The sequence below is a fragment of the Hibiscus syriacus genome, unplaced genomic scaffold (assembly GCF_006381635.1).
Source record: "Hibiscus syriacus cultivar Baekdansim isolate YM2019G1 unplaced genomic scaffold, ASM638163v2 tig00009942_pilon, whole genome shotgun sequence".
NCBI lineage: Eukaryota > Viridiplantae > Streptophyta > Magnoliopsida > Malvales > Malvaceae > Hibiscus > Hibiscus syriacus.
Genome location: NW_024062205.1, coordinates 942,056 through 960,498, shown reverse-complemented (window position 1 = coordinate 960,498; position 18,443 = coordinate 942,056). Strand labels below are relative to the sequence as shown.

General features: G+C 36.8%; 4 protein-coding genes across 6 annotated transcripts; all 4 read left to right on the top strand.

The window, feature by feature from the left end:
• Window positions 1-93: 93 nt before the first annotated feature.
• Window positions 94-16,909, top strand: LOC120203453 (monooxygenase 2-like). The gene is made up of 7 exons (XM_039203746.1): window positions 94-182; window positions 269-415; window positions 486-702; window positions 784-1,012; window positions 1,089-1,632; window positions 14,503-14,511; window positions 16,898-16,909. The coding sequence occupies exons 1-5, from the start codon at window positions 109-111 to the stop codon at window positions 1,628-1,630; spliced, it is 1,209 nt and encodes a 402-aa protein (XP_039059677.1). The 5' UTR covers window positions 94-108; the 3' UTR covers window positions 1,631-1,632; window positions 14,503-14,511; window positions 16,898-16,909.
• On the top strand, window positions 2,708-5,802 carry LOC120203452 (probable 26S proteasome non-ATPase regulatory subunit 3). 2 transcript variants are annotated; one of them, XM_039203745.1, is made up of 9 exons: window positions 2,708-2,806; window positions 2,917-3,006; window positions 3,135-3,325; window positions 3,743-3,880; window positions 3,945-4,081; window positions 4,223-4,277; window positions 4,351-4,461; window positions 4,670-4,909; window positions 5,139-5,802. In XM_039203745.1, exons 2-9 carry the CDS (start codon window positions 2,928-2,930, stop codon window positions 5,640-5,642), a joined length of 1,455 nt encoding a protein of 484 aa, XP_039059676.1. In that variant the 5' UTR covers window positions 2,708-2,806; window positions 2,917-2,927; the 3' UTR covers window positions 5,643-5,802. The 2 variants fall into 2 exon arrangements, with proteins under 2 accessions (XP_039059676.1, XP_039059675.1); XM_039203744.1 differs by lacking the exon at window positions 2,708-2,806 and having other exon boundaries at window positions 2,847-3,006.
• Window positions 8,226-9,221, top strand: LOC120203531. The gene has a single exon (XM_039203808.1). It carries the CDS (start codon window positions 8,226-8,228, stop codon window positions 9,219-9,221), a length of 996 nt encoding a protein of 331 aa, XP_039059739.1.
• On the top strand, window positions 15,876-18,196 carry LOC120203454 (pre-mRNA-splicing factor syf2-like). 2 transcript variants are annotated; one of them, XM_039203749.1, is made up of 6 exons: window positions 15,876-15,978; window positions 16,368-16,508; window positions 16,626-16,819; window positions 16,935-17,175; window positions 17,511-17,647; window positions 17,750-18,196. In XM_039203749.1, exons 2-6 carry the CDS (start codon window positions 16,388-16,390, stop codon window positions 17,975-17,977), a joined length of 921 nt encoding a protein of 306 aa, XP_039059680.1. In that variant the 5' UTR covers window positions 15,876-15,978; window positions 16,368-16,387; the 3' UTR covers window positions 17,978-18,196. The 2 variants fall into 2 exon arrangements, with proteins under 2 accessions (XP_039059680.1, XP_039059679.1); XM_039203748.1 differs by lacking the exon at window positions 15,876-15,978 and adding an exon at window positions 16,204-16,246.
• The last annotated feature ends 247 nt before the right edge of the window (window positions 18,197-18,443 follow it).

Below are 18,443 nucleotides of genomic sequence, written 5' to 3'. Positions count from 1 at the left end.
CTTCTTGTTCACCATTTCTGCGACACTAAAAACGAGCGTGAGATCTTATATTGAAAGGTGTGAACTTTAAATCCTTGTGTATAGCGTTTATAAACCGAAAGCGAGTCGATGGAAACCGTCGAAGACATAGTGGTCGTGGGGGCTGGAATTTCCGGTCTAACAACATCCTTGGGACTCCACAGGCATGTACATTACATCGACCGGCACCGACAATCTCCTGATACGATAACATGTTGCTAAGTACTAACTGATTCCAAATCATTTGCAGGCTTGGAATTCGAAGTTTAGTATTGGAATCATCACACAGATTAAGGATCACAGGCTTCGCATTCACGACGTGGAACAATGCCTGGAGAGCCTTGGATGCTATCGGCATCGGCGAATCGCTCCGCCAACGACACGACCTTACACCAAGGTACTGTATTTTAACTACATTGAACCTTCATTTGGAAGTCCCCAAGCTAAATTTGCTTATAAATTTGCAGCATCCTTGTTGCCTCTACATTTTTAGTCCAACCAGCATCAGAGATATCGTTTAAGGGTCATGAAGTTCGTTGTCTTCAAAGGAAATTGTTGTTGGAAGCTTTGGCAAATGAACTCCCTGAAGGTACCATCAGGTTCTCCTCTAAAGTGGTTTCCATAGAAGGATCTGGGTTCTTTAAAAGAGTGCATCTTGCAGATGGAACTATACTCAAAACCAAGGTAGAATCGAATTAATTTATGTGAACAAACTCAGAATTTATTGTTGAAGAGTGCTATAATGTTGATTGTGAATGACAACAGGTGCTGATTGGGTGTGATGGAGTGAACTCAGTGGTGGCAAAATGGCTTGGTTTAGAGAAGCCTGTGTTCACAGGTCGATCAGCAATTAGGGGTACAACCAAGTTCGAAGGTGGCCATGGTTTTGGACCGAAATTCCGGCAGTTTGTCGGCAAAGGTGTTCGATCAGGGTTCCTCCCATGTAATGATGAGGAAGCTTATTGGTTTTTGACTTGGACTCCATCCACCAAAGGTACCTAAAAACTCCATTCTTCATTGTCAAGTGACTTAAATTGAATACCATATTTCCTAACCGTCATACTTTGCAGAAGAAGAGCTGGAAGACGATCCAGTTAAGCTGAAGCAATTCGTACTGAACAAGCTCGAAGACACACCCGACGACATGAAATCCGTCGTACAAAAAACCGAGCTAGACAGCATCTCATCATCCCCATTAAGATACAGGAGACCATTGGAGCTTCTATGGGGAAATATCAGCAAAGGCAATGTTTGTGTAGCCGGCGACGCCCTCCATCCCATGACTCCGGACCTCGGACAAGGCGGATGTTCCGCCTTGGAAGACGGCGTTGTTCTAGCAAGGTGTCTTGCCGAAGCGTTATCGAAACCAGCATCCGGGGAAGGAATCAACGAAGGAGAAGAATGTAAGAGGATTGAAATGGGGTTGAAGAATTTCGCTCAGAAGAGGAGATGGAGAAGCTTTGATCTCATTACCACGGCTTATATGGTAGGGTTTATACAGCAAAGTAGTGGGATGATTATGAACTTCTTGAGAGATAAATTCTTTTCTAAATTCTTGCCTGGGATGCTGTTAAGAAAGGCTGATTTTGATTGTGGCAAGCTGGAATATTGATTACTGCATTTGTTTTGAGTGATGTAATATTAATTTTATAAAAATAAATGTTTTATATATTTTTAACAATACGAAATTATTAAAACACAGTGTATGTTTAGAATTTTTTTAACTTGTTAATAATGCACACACATTTTATAAACGTAAATATTAAAAACTCATAAATTCTAAGAAGAATAACTTTCATTTTTATTCTTCATTTTTGCCACTGAAATTACTCGACGAATTCTAATATTTTTAATTCTTAAATTAATTAAAAGTTAATTTTAACTTGATTTTACAGTTAGAATAAATATGAGTTTGATATTGAATATGATAATTATATGATTTGATTTGGTGTTATGAATTGGACTAATTTCCTAGTTATTGCATATTTAATATAGTCTAGTGCCATTTTAACACAATTTTGTTCCCATTTAATACCAGTAATATATATTTCCTTTATTGTATTTAATTAATAAGGTAATAACATGAGTTACTATCTAATTGGTTTAAATAAAATCATTATAAAATATAAAATTATTAATGAGGAGATAAGAAACAACTTGAAAAATAAAAAAATTTACTTCAATTTTACCGTTAATTTTTTAAAGATTAAATTAAAGTAGAAAATATGTGATAGGTTGGTGTATTGTAATTATTTTTGATAAAATTACAAGGCAAAGGGGTAACTTTTACTCCTGTAGTAAATTTAATTTATCAATTTTATCCCTATCGTATTTTTAAATCAATTTAACTCAATTGTATCATTCTATAACCCTACCTCTAACTTTAAAACCCTAAATTATAATCCTTAAACCTTAAATCATAGCCCTATTACCTATAAACACTAACTTAGGGCTTATAATTTAGGGTTTGAAATTAAGAGAAGGATATAAAATGATACAATTAAATAATTTTTAGAATTAAATTGATATGAAAATATTATAAGAACGAAAATAATAAATTTAGCTTATTTTTAGAAATATACAAATAATGGGTGTTGGGCCAATAAAGTTTAATTGGGCTCCGATGACCATTTCCTATAAGAAAGACGATCGATTTCTTCCATAATACGATATGTTTTGCTTTCTTCGACTCCTCTCTGTCCTCAGCTGAATAAAGTGAAAACCTTGATCCTCTACAGGCTCGGTTCTCGTTTCCCCCAAATCCAGCACTTGCTTCCACCAATCAAAGGCTATTTTTTTTCTCTTTTAGTTTTAATTTTTAAGCATCGCTATAATTGAAATTGCACCTTTTCCCCCCTTAATTTTTTTATGTTTCATTTCGTTTTGCAATTGTTTCAGATTCTTAAAAAATGACTCAAGATGTGGAGATGAAAGAGCAACCAGCTCCTTCCAATTCCTTTACTTCCTCTTCTCCTTCAACTCTGCACCGTAAGTTCTACCAATCTATGTTTGACGCTTGGTTATAGAATTTTTTATTTATTTTTTCAAATGTTTTCTGAATTGGGAACTTGTGGATTTTTTCGGATTTGAATAAAAATTTTCTGGGTTTCTGTTAGATTTGAAGGAAATTGCGTCTCTGATAGAGATCGGTGCATATGACCGTGAAGCTCGCCGTGTTTTACGGGCTATAAGACTTACTATGGCTTTAAGAAGGAAGCTGAAGGCGTCTGTGCTGTCCTCATTCCTCAGTTTCGCTCTTGCCCCTGGATCCGAGGCCCTTACTAGGCTTTCTTCTTATCTTCCTAAGGTAATCTTTTGATGGCTGGTTGCAGTTTTCAATCCTGGTGGATTGCTTCTTTTTTTAACCCGTCTCATGTTTGGTGCCTGTGGTAAAGCGCTTGGATAGGTTAGAACTGAAGTCTTAATGAAAAGCATTGGAACACATTCTAAAGAAAGAAAATAAATGGTTGTATCATTGAAGTTAATTTTTTGTGGTTGGCCCTGTATTGAACCTCATCATCCTCTATTGTGAAATATGATGGTTTTCCGGGTTGTGACCTTCACCGTTTTAGTAGGTATTCTAGTTCCAAGTTCCATGTAATGCGTCGTAGTTCCAAGTTCACTTTAGAAATATTTTTGTGTACAAGTACAACAAAATGATCGTCATGTATTATGTCTTGCATCGGTTGTTCTTTTAAGAACTTAACTGTTGAATTTCTTTCAGGAAGATGAGCATGAGATGGAAGTTGACACGGCAACCACTGCGGCTCAACCTCCTGCTAAGCACTCGCTGCCAGAGCTAGAAATCTACTGCTACTTGCTTGTCCTGATATTTCTGATTGATCAAAAGAAATACGATGAGGTACATTAGCTAATAACTTCATCAGGAAGTTTCCCCCATTGTACATAATGTTATCTCTTTTCAGGCAAAGGCATGCTCCTCTGCAAGCATTGCTCGGCTGAAGAATTTGAATAGGAGGACTCTCGATGTCCTAGCTGCTAGGCTGTACTTTTACTACTCTCTTTGCTATGAACTCACGGGTAATCTTGCTGAAGTTAGGAGGTATGGCATACCACAGTAAAATTTGATTTTATTATATGTTGGCTTAAGTATATATTCTCAGAATGTTATGTTTCTAGCATTACATGATCAGAACTACAGTCTGATATTCTAGGTCTAATTAGCATGATCTTTAATTGACAGTAACCTTCTAGCTTTGCACCGTATTGCAACATTGCGCCATGATGAGTTGGGTCAGGTAAATTTTCAACTATCCGAGCAATTATATTTCTGGTATTAGGGTCTTATATTTAAATATTGCTGTCATGTAGGAAACGCTTCTTAACCTGCTACTTCGCAATTACCTCCATTACAATTTGTATGACCAAGCTGAGAAACTGAGATCAAAGGCACCTAGATTTGAAGCTCACTCAAACCAACAGGCAAGTCACTAGTTTTGCTATCTTTTAGTCTTTGAACATCAGATCCCATGAGCCCAGAATATGCTCACTTCATTTCAGGCAACGGAACTGTATGTTTATGGTTATTTAACGGGTTTCTGTATGTTTGGCTTGGCTTATGATTATGGTTATATCTGTAAAAACATTATCGTTTGCTTTCTTACCCTAAGGCGAAGTTTACCCTCTGCAGTTTTGCCGGTACCTATTTTACTTGGGGAAGATTAGGACAATCCAATTGGAGTACACAGATGCCAAAGAGTGTCTCCTCCAAGCTGCTAGGAAAGCCCCTGTCGCAGCCCTTGGTTTCCGGGTTCAATGCAACAAATGGGCAATCATTGTCCGATTACTACTAGGAGAAATCCCCGAGAGGACTGTTTTCATGCAGAAAGGAATGGAGAAGGCATTGAGGCCCTACTTTGAATTGACAAATGTAAGTTAAGATTTCGTCGCAATTACTTCGTAGGGAACCAAGTCTAATATTTCGAGCATGTCTTTCCTAGAAAGAAGGGGAGAATCATGTTTGTGTATGTGTCATGTTATTTAAATTAAAGTTTAGCACAAAAAAAAAGGAGTTATAATCATTTGAACTGCCTCTTTGATTTCAGTGGTTTCGAATTTTTACTAACAGTTTTGAAAACACAAAATGTTTGTATTTTCAGGCTGTCCGCATTGGGGATTTGGAACTTTTCAGATCTGTTGCTGAGAAGTTCTTAAGTACATTCAGTTCAGACCGGACCAATAACTTGATTGTTAGATTGCGGCACAATGTCATTCGGACTGGGTTACGCAACATAAGCATCTCATATTCTCGCATCTCACTGGCCGATGTTGCCAAGAAGCTTACATTGGACTCTGTTGCTGATGCCGAGTGCATAGTAGCTAAGGCAATCAGAGATGGAGCTATCGATGCCACATTGGATCATTCAAATCAATGTATGTTGTCTAAGGAGACGGGAGACATCTACTCCACGACTGAGCCTCAAACGGCATTCAACTCTAGGATTGCTTTCTGCCTCAATATGCATAACGAGGCGGTGCGTGCGCTTAGGTTCCCACCAAACTCACACAAGGAGAAAGAAAGTGCAGAGAAGAGGAGAGAGAGACAACAACAGGAGCAAGAGCTTGCGAAGCACATTGCAGAGGAAGACGATGACGAGTTCTAAGGACGCGAAAAGGCTATTTATCGGCCGTATGATTGTTTCATGGAGTTAGACATTTTACTTTTGAATGCTCAAGTAGAATTCTTTTGCTTTTCTTTTCACGATGGCTACTATGTCCATTGAGTACATTGCTTTACTATCGTACACATTGGAGTTGCACTTGTTTTTAAAATAATCTATCAACAATGCCATCCTATCTTTACTTCAAACCGAGGTATATTATTATTCAAAATTTATATAAATTAAATAATTATAATTGGAAATTTTGAGGTCTAATGATTATCGATCATGGTGATCGATAATGATCAATGATGGTAACCAACAATAACTAATGATAGTGATGAGTAGCGGCCAGTGGTGAGAAATTTTAACCAGATTTAAAGATTAAATTAATATTTTATTTAAAAAATCAAAGTTCAATATTATGATTTGTAAAATTAAAAGTTCAGTGATGTAAACGTTATATCACCTAAAGTTTGATGGTATATGGTGTAGTTTATCCTAAATATTAAACTTAGTTCAATATATTAAAGGAAAAAGAAAAATATAAAAATTTTGCATACCCATTATATTAAAAAAAAGAATATTAAAAATTTTGGACCCTATTTCTAAATTTCTAGATCTTCCATTGGTTTTAGGTCAAATTTGCCTAGTCCCTATATTTTGATAAACTTGAGATTTAATCCTTTTATTCGAAATAATTAAAACTGAAACCAGTAAAATATGATCTAAATCTTTGTACTTTTCGTACATTTAAAATTTAATCCCTCAACTTTTTAAATTCGAAGATTCGAGTAGAATCTTAAACACCGTTAAAATTTTTCTGTTAATTTTTTGAGGATTTAATTTTTTGAGGATCTAAATTTAACAAGAGAATTTTAATAAAACATTAACAATTGAACTTGGACTTTTAAATTTGAATAATAGAAATACTAGAATTAAAAAAAATAAAAGTAAAATGACTAAATTATAAATGTATGAAGAGTATAAGAACTTGAAACATATTTTAACAAAATAAATTCTTTTACTCTTTTGATTTAAAAGTCAATATCCAGTCTTTAATATAATTAGTATTTTTCATCAATATCTGTCAACTTGATATGTTGTCAAAACTATGCCACCTCATAAGATAGCAACCTAATCAGGATGCCAAATTAATAAATTTTGATAGAAAATATTGCAATGTTAATGATTGGTTAGGATGTTGAAATAGTAAAGATTATAAATAATTTTTAGTTTCAAGTGTAGGGACTAAATCTAAAAATTTCCAAAGTGCTGGACCGATAACGTTGTTTAATATCTATTTTATTATTTCGTCTATGAGTTATAGCGTAAACTATGCATTTAATCACTTAACTTGTACTATGTTATTGGTTTAGTCATGTAACTTTAATGCTTTATGATTTTGTCGCTAAATTTCATAATTTATTTGATTATTTCATTTTTCTTCTTAATTGATTTTTCTTGAAATCAAAAAAGCTTAAGTCAATGTTTCAATCTTTTATTGATTTGATATGTAATCTCTATCGTTTAATCAGTGTGAACTAACGTATTACTTTTTTTCTTCTAGACCACTCCGTCATTCAAATTCGGAAGAAAATATTTCAGCATTGGTGAACGAAAAGAAGTAAAAAAATCTGGATTTAATAGGAAAGTTTTTGGGAGGTCTTCATCAATTTACCCAAAAAAAAAAACGAAGTTAGAAGACTCAACGGTCGGGTGACCAAAAAGAGCAAATTTCTAATGTTAAGTGATGAAATTGATTTTTTTTTAATTTAATGATGAAATAATATGGCTAAAGTTTAGTGACAATAAACAGAATTTACCTTAAGGGGGCGTTTGGATGGGGGAATGTGGGATTCCCATGGGAATGGAATCCATATTCCCCCGTTTGATTAGCCTGGGAATCTCATTCCCGGTAATGTAAGATTACCAATAGTGGATTTTTTGGGGTATATTACTGGGAATGTCATTACCTCCATTTCCTTAGGTATTGTTGGATTACCGACGTTTTGGACTAAAATTCCCTTAGTTTTTTTTTCAAAAATATCATTCTTCTGTCATTGAATAATAAAAATTCTACGAAGGTTAAATTACAAATTTATCCTTAAACTATTTTAGATTTACAAAAAAAATCTATAATTAAAATTTTATATGAAGTTCAGAGGTTAAAATAAAATTTTAGTTTTCTCTGGGCGCATGTTAGTCGGGCTAACGAATCAGGGCTCTCCGTCGTGCCTCCAACGTCTCTTTCATTGTTCTCTCTTCGCTCAGTATTCTTTCGTTCCGCTTTGAAGTTTCCCTCTCTGTTTTCGCGTGACTCCATGGATTGGCGAAAGTTATTCGGATGTACAGAAGGCCAAAAGCTTGAGTTTTACCCAACTAGGGTTTGCAACGGTGTCCCAATAGTTCATCCCTCAAATGAGGTGCTTGACACTAGAATCATGGAGTGAAATCTTTCTCTTGTGGGCCAATTCCTTGGTCCTGCCCCGAGCTTCTCCTCAATGCAAAGAATCGTGGACAGCTTCTGGAGAAAAATGACGGCAAGCGCGAAAGTTCAGGTGAGTATTGCTGGCAATAATCTTTATGTTTTCTCGTTCTCTACTGCTAACGCTCGCGATAATCTTAAGAAAATGGGAACCTAGCCTTCAAAATTTGAGTTTTGATCTTTCAAGCTTACCTATATGGGTTCATCTCTACAATGTTCCCCTTGAGCTATTCTCTAGATTAGGACTCAGTTACATAGGTAGTGCTATCGGAATTCCTCTTTCTATGGATACAGTTACTGCTTCTAAAACATGCCTTGAATACACCAAACTCTGTATAGAAATAAGAGCAAAAGATACCATCCCTGAACAAGTTAAAGTGGAGTTAAAGGATGGAGTAAAGGTTCCAATAATGGTTAAAGTTCCATGGATGCCAGCTCGGTGCAATTTCTGCAAAATTTTTGGTCATAATGACAAGGGATGTACGCAGTCGAAAAATCATGATGCTACTAAAACTCAATATTGGAGGAAAAAGGAGAAATCCTCGTGTGCTGACTCTGACCCTACTGTTGGGGGTATTGAAACGCTTCAAGAGAACCCATCACTCTCATCGGATAAATCCAAAGAAGTAACTTCAACTGTTGTGGAACATCTTAAAGGAAGAAAAGAACAATACGATGACCAACAAGATCACTCTGTCTCAGCTGTAAATGGTTCTCAAGCCATTGCTAACGATCAAAATAAGGAAAATACAGAGCAGTTTAAGATTCCCCAAGACAACATAGACTCTAATGTGGAAACATCCAAGATAATATGTGAAGCTTCCTCTATCATTCCAACAAAAGGGCGAGGTAGGTCTCCCAAAGAAAAACTAAAAACTGATATTTCAGCCTCTACAAACAGATTCCAGATACTCAATGATTCTGAGGATTTTCCTGCTGCATTTGTGGAAATCCAAAAGAAACCCCGAGCAGCTTCGAAAGGAGTTGTTGCATTAGTTAAGGAGCTCAAGTCGAAAAAGAAAGAAAAACAAGAAAAGTCAAAATGTGCTGAAGGTAGTGGAGGTGGTGACAAACCAGTAACCCCACCACAATGATTCTAGCCTTCTGGAATGTTAGAGGACTTAACTGTCCTCATAAGCAAGAAAGAATAATTAGAAGAGCTAACCAAAACAAAATAGATGTGTTCTGTTTATTGGAGACAAGAGTGAAAGAAGAAAAGTCTGTTATTATCTTAGGGAAGAAGTTTTCTGACTGGAATGCAGTAACTAATTATGTCCAAGCAGTAAATGGTAGGATATGGATCATTTGGAGAAAAGGCATGGATTTCTCGTTAATTAATTCTTCTTATCAGAGTATCATTGTCCGAGGGAAAATTTAAAATACCCAAATAGTCATCACATCAGCTTATGGAAGCAACGACGGTATTACTAGAAGACTCATCTGGGAACAATTAAGAAATCTTCAAACTACTGTTGGCCTCTCCCCATGGCTCATTGGTGGAGATTTCAACATTATCTTGCACTCAATTGAAATCTCCGGCTACAATTTAATTGGCCCTCTTTCTTCCTCTGATATGAGGGACTTCCAAGAAGTCCTCTCTGACCTTGACCTTTTTGACCACCCTTACTTTGGCCCTGCTTTCACTTGGAGTAACAAGCAACAAAATTCATTCCTTGCAAGAAAGCTTGATGGAGTACTTGTCAACCCTAAATAGGTGATCTCATTCAAGGATTCTCATGTAGAATTTCAAGCCCCTGGAATCTCGGACCATTGTCTTGCTCAAGTCTGGCTCACTAAAGTAGCCCAAGTTGATCGGCCAAAACCGTTTAAATTATTCAATTACTGGACTCAACATCCCAGCTTCATGGAAGTTGTGCATCAGTCTTGGTCAAAATTTGCCCATGGTAATCCAATGCAGATTCTTTTTTCTAAACTTAAAAGACTTAAATCCAGCCTCAAAACCCTCAATCACACTTTCTACAGTGATCTTCCTACAAGGGTAAAAAGAAAGAGAACAGAATTAGAGCAGCAACAACTCAAAACATTAAAGGGAGAGGATGTCATAGACAATGAGTTGTACCTTCAAAATGAGCTGAAAAATCTACAGGAAGCTGAAGCTTTGTTCTTCAGACAAAAATCAAAAGTCCAATGGTTGAAGGAGGGTGACAAATGTATAAGACTTTTTTATTCTACAGTTGCTCTTAAAAACAAAAAAGATACAATTCGTGCCCTCATCGATGAGAATGGAAACAGACTGGAATATTTTGAACAAATGTCAGCCGAGGTGATAAAATTCTTTTCCAATTTGATTGGCACTGCTGATCCTGCTATAAAAAATATTCACCCTAACCTGCTGCAGGATCTAATTCAGTTCTCCTTGCCTACTGACAAGGCGACTGAACTTGAGAAGGATGTAACAAAAGAGGAAATCAAAGCTGGTTTTTTAGTCAAGGTAACGAAAAAGCTCCCGGGCCAGATGAGTATTATCCTTTCTTTTTCAAACACACGTGGTCCATTATTGAGAGAGATATTGTTGCTGCCATTTCCTACTTCTTCAAAAAATCATATCTTCTCCCAACCTTCAACTCTACTATCATTGCATTGGTCCCCAAAATCCCTAACCCAAGTAAGGTTAAGGACTTTAGGCCAATTTCATGTTGCTCAGTGGTGTACAAAGCCACCTCTAAGATCATTGTCAGTCGTCTTAACTCTATAATGCCTTATTTGTTTTCTCTTAACCAAACCGCTTTTATCAAAGGTAGGAGCATCATTAAAAACACTCTTCTTGCTCAAGAACTTGTAAGAGGCTACAAAAGAAAAAACTCATCCCCTAGATGCTCTTTGAAAGTAGACCCCCACAAAGCATTTGATTCGCTTAATTGGAATTTCATTTCTATAATCTTGAAGGCTATCAGTCTTCCTAGGATTTTCATCAATTGGATTTCCACTTGCTTCTCAACAACAACTTTTTCTATCTCCTTAAATGGTACATTGACTGGTTACTTTAAAGGAGCCAAGGGCCTAAGACAAGGAGACCCCCCTCTCTCTTTTACTCTTTGTTATTGCAATGAACATCCTTTCACGACTTCTAAACTTGGCTAATTTAAGAGGAGTGTTCGGGTATCATCCAAAATGCAAAAGAATAGGTCTGACTCATTTAACCTTTGCAGATGATCTTCTCATCTTTTGCAAAGGGAATGAAGAATCAGTTGCTGGTGTCACTGCTGTCCTTGATTACTTCTATGACATCTCAGGCCTCAAACTTAATGCATCCAAAAGTGAATTCTTTTCTGCTGGAATATCTACTGGTGTGCTTGAGAACATAAAACACAACACTGGTTTCAAACTAGGAACTCTGCCAGTGAGATACTTAGGAATTCCACTCCTCACAAAGAAAATCTCTGAAAAGGACCGTGTGGTCCTAATTGATAACATTAAATCAAAATTGCACCACTGGTCCACAAAGAACCTTAGCTATACTGGAAGACTCGAGCTAATTAAGACTGTGTTGTGTAGTATTTCTAATTTCTGGTGCAAACAAATATTTCTGCCAAGTTCGATCTTAAAGCGTATAGAGCAACTTTGCTCTCGATTTTTCTGGAAAGGGTCTGACACTGCTGCTTCTGGAGCAAGAGTAAGCTGGAAAAATATATGCTTCTTGAAATCTGAAGGAGGGCTCGAGATTAAGGATATGAAATCATGGAACAAATCATGCATGATCTCTCTTATTAAACTCATTCTAGCTGGGGAGGATCCCTTTGAGTTGCCTGGCTATATCACTACATCTTCAAGGATAAGGACTTCTGGTCTGTCGACATCAATTCCACAGCAAGTTGGAGCCTAAAAAAACTCCTTAAACTCAGACCTGAGGCTCAACAAATTCTTACCCCTATTGCAAACAAAGCTGATAAAATCTGGGATTCTCTTCGGGAGAAGAAGGCAAAGGTTTACTGGCAGAAACTTCTTTGGTTCCCCCTGCACTTTTGTAAACACAGCCTGATAACATGGATGGCTTTCCTTGATAAGCTCCCAACGAAGGTCCGTCTTCAACAAATAGGGCTCATCAATGAAAGCCACTGTATTTTCTGCAACTCTGCTCCGGAAACTAGGGAGCATCTTTTCCTTAAATGCCATAATGTTGTCTTTATCTGGAAAGTAGTGTTCTCATTCTCTGGTTTAATTTTCCCTGATTGTTCTTGGGATGTTTTCACGGTTTGGGCAAACTCCACTTGGAAAGGAAAGTCGTTGCTCACAATGATCATGAAGATAGCATTCAACGCCACCGTTTACTTGATATGGGAAGAGAGGAACAAAATGGTGTTCCAACAAAGAGCTTGGTCTGCTGAAGATATTATCCAAGCCATTAAAAACACTGTCAGCCTGATTCTAAGGGGTAAAAATATCAATAGAATTGATCCTGATAATATTACTTTATGTAATCAATGGGGTATTGAAGAACATTGATTCTTTTGTAAGTTTTTGTAATTGTTTTGGAACTCTGATTGTAATTTTGAAGCAATCTTTGCTCTTTGGATATAAAATCTGATTTATCCAAAAAAACCTTTTTATATTTTTAATTTTGTAAAAAATTATATAAATTTTATGAATTTAATTTTTTTAAATAAATTATATAAATATTTTCCAACTTGTTAAAAAAATAAATATATAATAAGGACAATTTGGTCAAATATACATTCCAATAATCTTTTATTCCTTTAACCAAACATAGTAATCTTACATTCCTGCTAAGCCAACCAAACACAAAATACAACATTATCAATAATTCTATTCCCTGGTAATCTTACATTCCCACTGATAATCTTACATTCCGTGAACCAAACTCACCCTAAATGGTAACAATTGACGATAAAATCTAAGGGCTACATTGAACTTTTCATCATTTTCGTTGCTTTCAAGCCATGGAAGACAAGATGAAAACGGCGTCGTATCCGAAGTTTACAATGTTGGAGATGAAAACGGATGGAATTCGGAGGTTGACTATGCTTCCTGGTCGGAGAAATACAATTTCACCGTCGGCGACGTTCTAGGTATAAACTCCTTTTCTCTCTTCTTTTTTTCCCGATTTTATTTCCCGGCCATAACGTTTGAAATTCAGCTTGTAAAAAGTCGATCTTAGAATAAGGTACAATTATGATTTTAGTCCCTATTTTATATTTAAATTTGAAATTTAATTCCTATACTATAATATGACATATTTTGATCACCGTTGGTTATCTCGATAACAACGTGGATATTTTTCTTTAATTGATATGTATTTCTAACTGGAATAGTTAATGGTAACGATGCTATAAAAATGAAAGGAACAAATTATATGAAATTAAAGTATACGGATTAAACCCTAAATTCAAGTACAATGAAGCGACCAAAACCATAATTTGATCTGAAATTAGCAAATGAGTATGTAACTTTTTTTGTTTGAATTGAAAGGATGATAACATAAAGGTAACCTTACGTCAAAAGTAAGTTGATCTTGTCAATATCAAGTAAACGTAAAAGAGCAGTGGGAGGTTCTCTGTAGATGGTAGTGCTATGGTCGCTGGAAACAGCCAGCTTAGCTAAGGCATCAGCGGGGGCATTATTCCGACGAGGGGTCCATTGAATGTTTGTGATCCAAGCTTTCCTACGGAGCTTGTCAATAGCTCGAACAAGAAAGAGAGAGCTAGACAATGCATTCTTGGCTTCAAGGAGATGAACTGCCTGAAGGGAGTCGGTTTGAATCAATAGGAGCTCAAAACCCTGCTCCCAAGCAACCTGAAGACCGATATAGATCGCCCAAAGCTCAGTTTGAAGGAGCTGCGCCATGCCGATTGTCTTGCTGAAACCAAGCAGCCAGGATCCCTCACAATCGCGGAAGACTCCTCCAGTCGTTCCCACTCCTGTTTGAGTGGAGACTGCACCATCAACGTTTAAACATAGCCGACCTTGTTTCGGTCTGTTCCAGTGTGTATGAATAGAATCGGAAACTTTTGCAGGGGCAGGTGGTTTATTTCTCTCAGCATGGTAACGAGCCCATGTAATGCTTCTGTTGCAAACAACATTGATCAGATGAGAGATATTAGAGAAAACCTCATCATTGCGGTTCTTCCAAATTTGCCATAGGGTTGGGGCAAAGAGTGTAGGCCAGTTTAGATTCCATTGTGTGACTGTGGCACAAGAGAGGAGGTTAACCGAAAGCCAACCCTCCAGGTTCAAGTGGAAGAAATAATCAGCTACAGACTGAGGGAGAATAAGGGACTAAACAGCACAGGCTGAACTGCAATCACGTAACACATGAGAAGTCGTCTCCTGGTGGTGGGCAGATCGGGCAGTAGGGGTGATGACCAATGGAGCGTCGAAATATCTCATGGTTAGTCGTTAATTTCTGTTTATAACAGAGCTATAGGAATAGGCGCAAACGTTGAGGAATGTTAAGAGACCAGATGTGCTTCCAGATTTGGAGTTTGTCCTCCCAGTTGGCTCGGTTAAGCGAGCATAGGCCAATTTAATTTCAAAAGAGTGCTCGCTGCTTTCTCGCCAGAAAAGGCTATCATCCACATCGGAACCATCATGGCTTTTAGTGCTGATGATATGAGGGATCACTTCGGAGTTCATGATAGTGGTAAGCTTGGACATATCCAATTTTCCAGTTTGATCAACAAGATCAGCAAACAAAATCGAGCGGTTGACATCGTTAGAATTCCTCAAATGTCGTCGCAAGGGACCGAGGTGAGGGATCCATACATCATCAAGAGGATGAGCAATGCTGTCATTTCCAATTGACCAAGCAATGCTATCCCGGAGAACATTCCAGGAAGTTGAAATTGCCCTCCATATAGTTGAACATTGGCTCCGATGAATAGAGGCAGGGTAAAGGGTTTCAGTTTATACTTTTGACGAAGCGAACAAACCCACATGGTAACTTTCATTCCAGCCATGGCACCAACCAGGTCCATTGATGGATTAAAGGGATGGTTTGAGGCTGTTGTTTCACCAGAAAATTTTAAATTCTCATATATTTTAGATTTTTTTGTAGTTTCAATTGATAATATATTTTCTTCTCCTAAAATTTTATAAATTGGTCACCCTAACATAAAACAATGAGTTTATTACTTGGTCTATCTGTTATAAGGATTGTATCGATTTAGTCCCCAATTATACAGAATTATTCAAATTAGTCACTGTTATAGAGACTGATTCAAATTACTTGTTTGTAGAGTTTAGATATAGTAGAGGGCAGCACAATGCGAATGAAGTGACGGAGTCTGCATATCGAACATGTGAGACTGTGTGTGCAATGTGAGTGGGCATTGCCTTGGGGGAATGAGGTTTGGAATTGATGTTAAAACAGCCACTGCTCATTTGGACCCCATTCCATCACCCAACTCTGCCTGTAGACCCTTTGGTACCCCCATTCTAGAAGCAAAATGATAGAAGTAGCCTTCAATATTTGTCTAAATGATCCTTATTCATTTTTAGAGCATTTTAGTCCTCAATGTTTCTATTAACTATATTAGCATCACTCCGCCATTCGCAATCAGGGATTATTTTACGATTTTTGATAACTCGAGTGATTAATGTGCAATAGTTTAAACTTGGGTTGACCCAAATTAAAATTTACATATAGTTAGGTGACTATCTAACTAGTTTAACAAATAAATATTTCTACGAGGCTTGGGGAGTTGAGGACTCTATAATCCATAGTTTAATTGAATAATAATTATCCTAAAATCAATTCCATCATAATTTCTGAGTAAATATCAATTTACAAATTTTCAAAAGCATTGAGCCCAACAAAACCCTAGCCAAAGGGGAAAAAGTAGTAAAAATCGATTTCAGGAATTTCTTAATCAGGTTCGTCTGTCGCTCTTCTAAATCTTTCTTTTTCTGTTTTCGATAGTTTCCTGCTTCACGTTTTCTGGGGTTTATTGGGGTTCAGTTAAGTCGAATTCTAAGAAATCACGCTGGATGAAAGTTCCATGTGATTCGAATTAGTACAATTATATAACCGAATGAAGGGTCAAATTTGACGGTTTTCGAAGATAATTTTTTGTATCGATTTCAGTTGCTTCTTAATTTTTGCAATCAACGATTGCAAGCTTTTCATCAATGGAAACCATGTGTATTTTCTTGCTGTAAGGATGAGTTTTAGTACTTGATTAGGATTTTGTTTTGAATTTTTTTATTGAATCTATTTTAAATGGAATCCGAACTTTTCATAATTTCCTAAGTTTATTTTTCAGATAAACCTAGAGAAAATAAAATGGATGAGCGAGGAGTGCACCCAGATTGTATCAATGCATCGAATCCGTTTCATGAATGTGTTGAATATTGCTTTCGGAAGATTGCTGAAGCCAAGGCGAGAATGGATAAATCAGAGACAGGTTTAAATGTCGTTCTTGCAATTCCTAACTTAATGGTTTAGTGTGCCCTGCCTTTTCCTCGATAAATCATTAGACCGTTTGGCTTTAATAGTTTAATTTTATTGTATGTTGTGATAGAAACTCTGCAACCTGAGCGTGGCCAGCCTGTTTCACCCGCTGCTTATCAAGAACAAGATGTGCAACGTAGCGTTCCAGAACCAGAAGAGAACCCTGATGATGATGGTGACGACCCTGTCGAGGAGAACATTGATGTAGACATTACAAATCTTACAGGCAGACAGAAAAAACTGTTCGAGTTGAGGTTAAAGATGGTTAGTTTGATTGAACTTTCAAACCTAACCTGATCTGTTTTGTCATCTATCTATCTTGACTTCAAGTTTCGTTAAAAGTTATCACTGATTTTTAGTTATGACTATCTGCTTCCAGAATGAGGCAAGAAAAGCTAATCAAACTGCAATGGTGGCTGAAAAGAAAAGAATGGAAGCTCCTCCGGAATCTAGAGGAATTTCTAAGCAAAAATGGCTGGACGAAAGGAAGAAAAAGATAGGAAAACTTCTAGATGCTAATGGTTTGGATTTGCAAAAGGCATATATGTTAGATACCCAAGAAGCAGCCGAGGCAAAATATAAGAAATGGGAAAAGGGTCCTGCTCCATTTGGTTGGGATGGTATGATTTAAACTGCTACTAATCGTATTTACTTTTTTCTTCCATTAACCTGGTTCCTTCATTATTGTGTTTCTTGGTTTGCAATAATATATTTTGTTGTTCCAAGTTTTATGTCATACACCTGCGTATGCATGTATATCCCTCTTGTAATATCGTAGGCCAATAAAACTTGTCCAATGCATTCCCATCCATTTTTTTAACTCTAACCTTGTTTGTTCTAATTTCAAAGTTGCATATATGTGGCAAAAGAAAAGCTTTTATCCCTTCCATAGAATAGAGAATCTTACCATGTCAAAGAGCTGAATCTATGTTTTTTTCCACGAGGGACTTAACAGTCTTCAATCAGAAGACGTTGTACAATGCATACAAAAAGCGGACAAAGAACATTGATATTGACCTGGAAGAATATAACAAAATGAAAGAAGCAGATCCAGAGTTCTATCGTGAAGCTTCAAGCCTCCAATATGGGAAGGTATGAATATGATCGTAAATAGTGGAGGAAAATGTTGCTTGTTTATTTAGTATTGTATGGCCCATGTTTTTATATGTACTATGTATTGCTTTTGGTGAACAGGCACCTAAGCTTTCAGAAGATAAGATTGACAAGATGGTGAAGGAACTGAAGGACCGGGATGACAAGCGCAAGTCGTTTAGCCGGAGGAGGAAGTTTCATGAAGAGAAGGATATTGATTCAATCAATGATCGTAATGAGCATTTTAACAAGAAGATTGAACGAGCGTTCGGAAAATACACACTGGAAATCAAAAATAATCTTGAACGAGGAACTGCATTGCCTGATTAAGACTTATTGTTTGTTGCTATGCCTTCCTTCCAGTTGAGCAAGCGTTAAGGCCGACTTGCTTGTCTTTATAAATCCATGAATACATGGAATGTATTTTTCAAGGATATTCAGTCTATCTTTATGGTTTGACTGGATTATACTGTCCCCAGTGCATTCCTGCCTGCAAATGTATCTGATATTCATCTTTTGAGTGATCGAAGATCAATTATTAACTTTTTATTTCTCACTGGCTTGCTTGTCATTCACGAATCTGTATGTATAGGCTATATTTCATAGATCTTCAACACGGCCTTGTGACTTTACATTAGACAAAGAGTGATAGAAATATGTCTCAATCATACCATCAAGGTCTACATCATCACTAAGATGAAATCTCGTACATGATATTAGAAATTTATAATATAAAGAAAATACTCTTCTATTGCCTCCGGGTAGAACTCTTGTTTTCGTATTGAACTTCAACTCT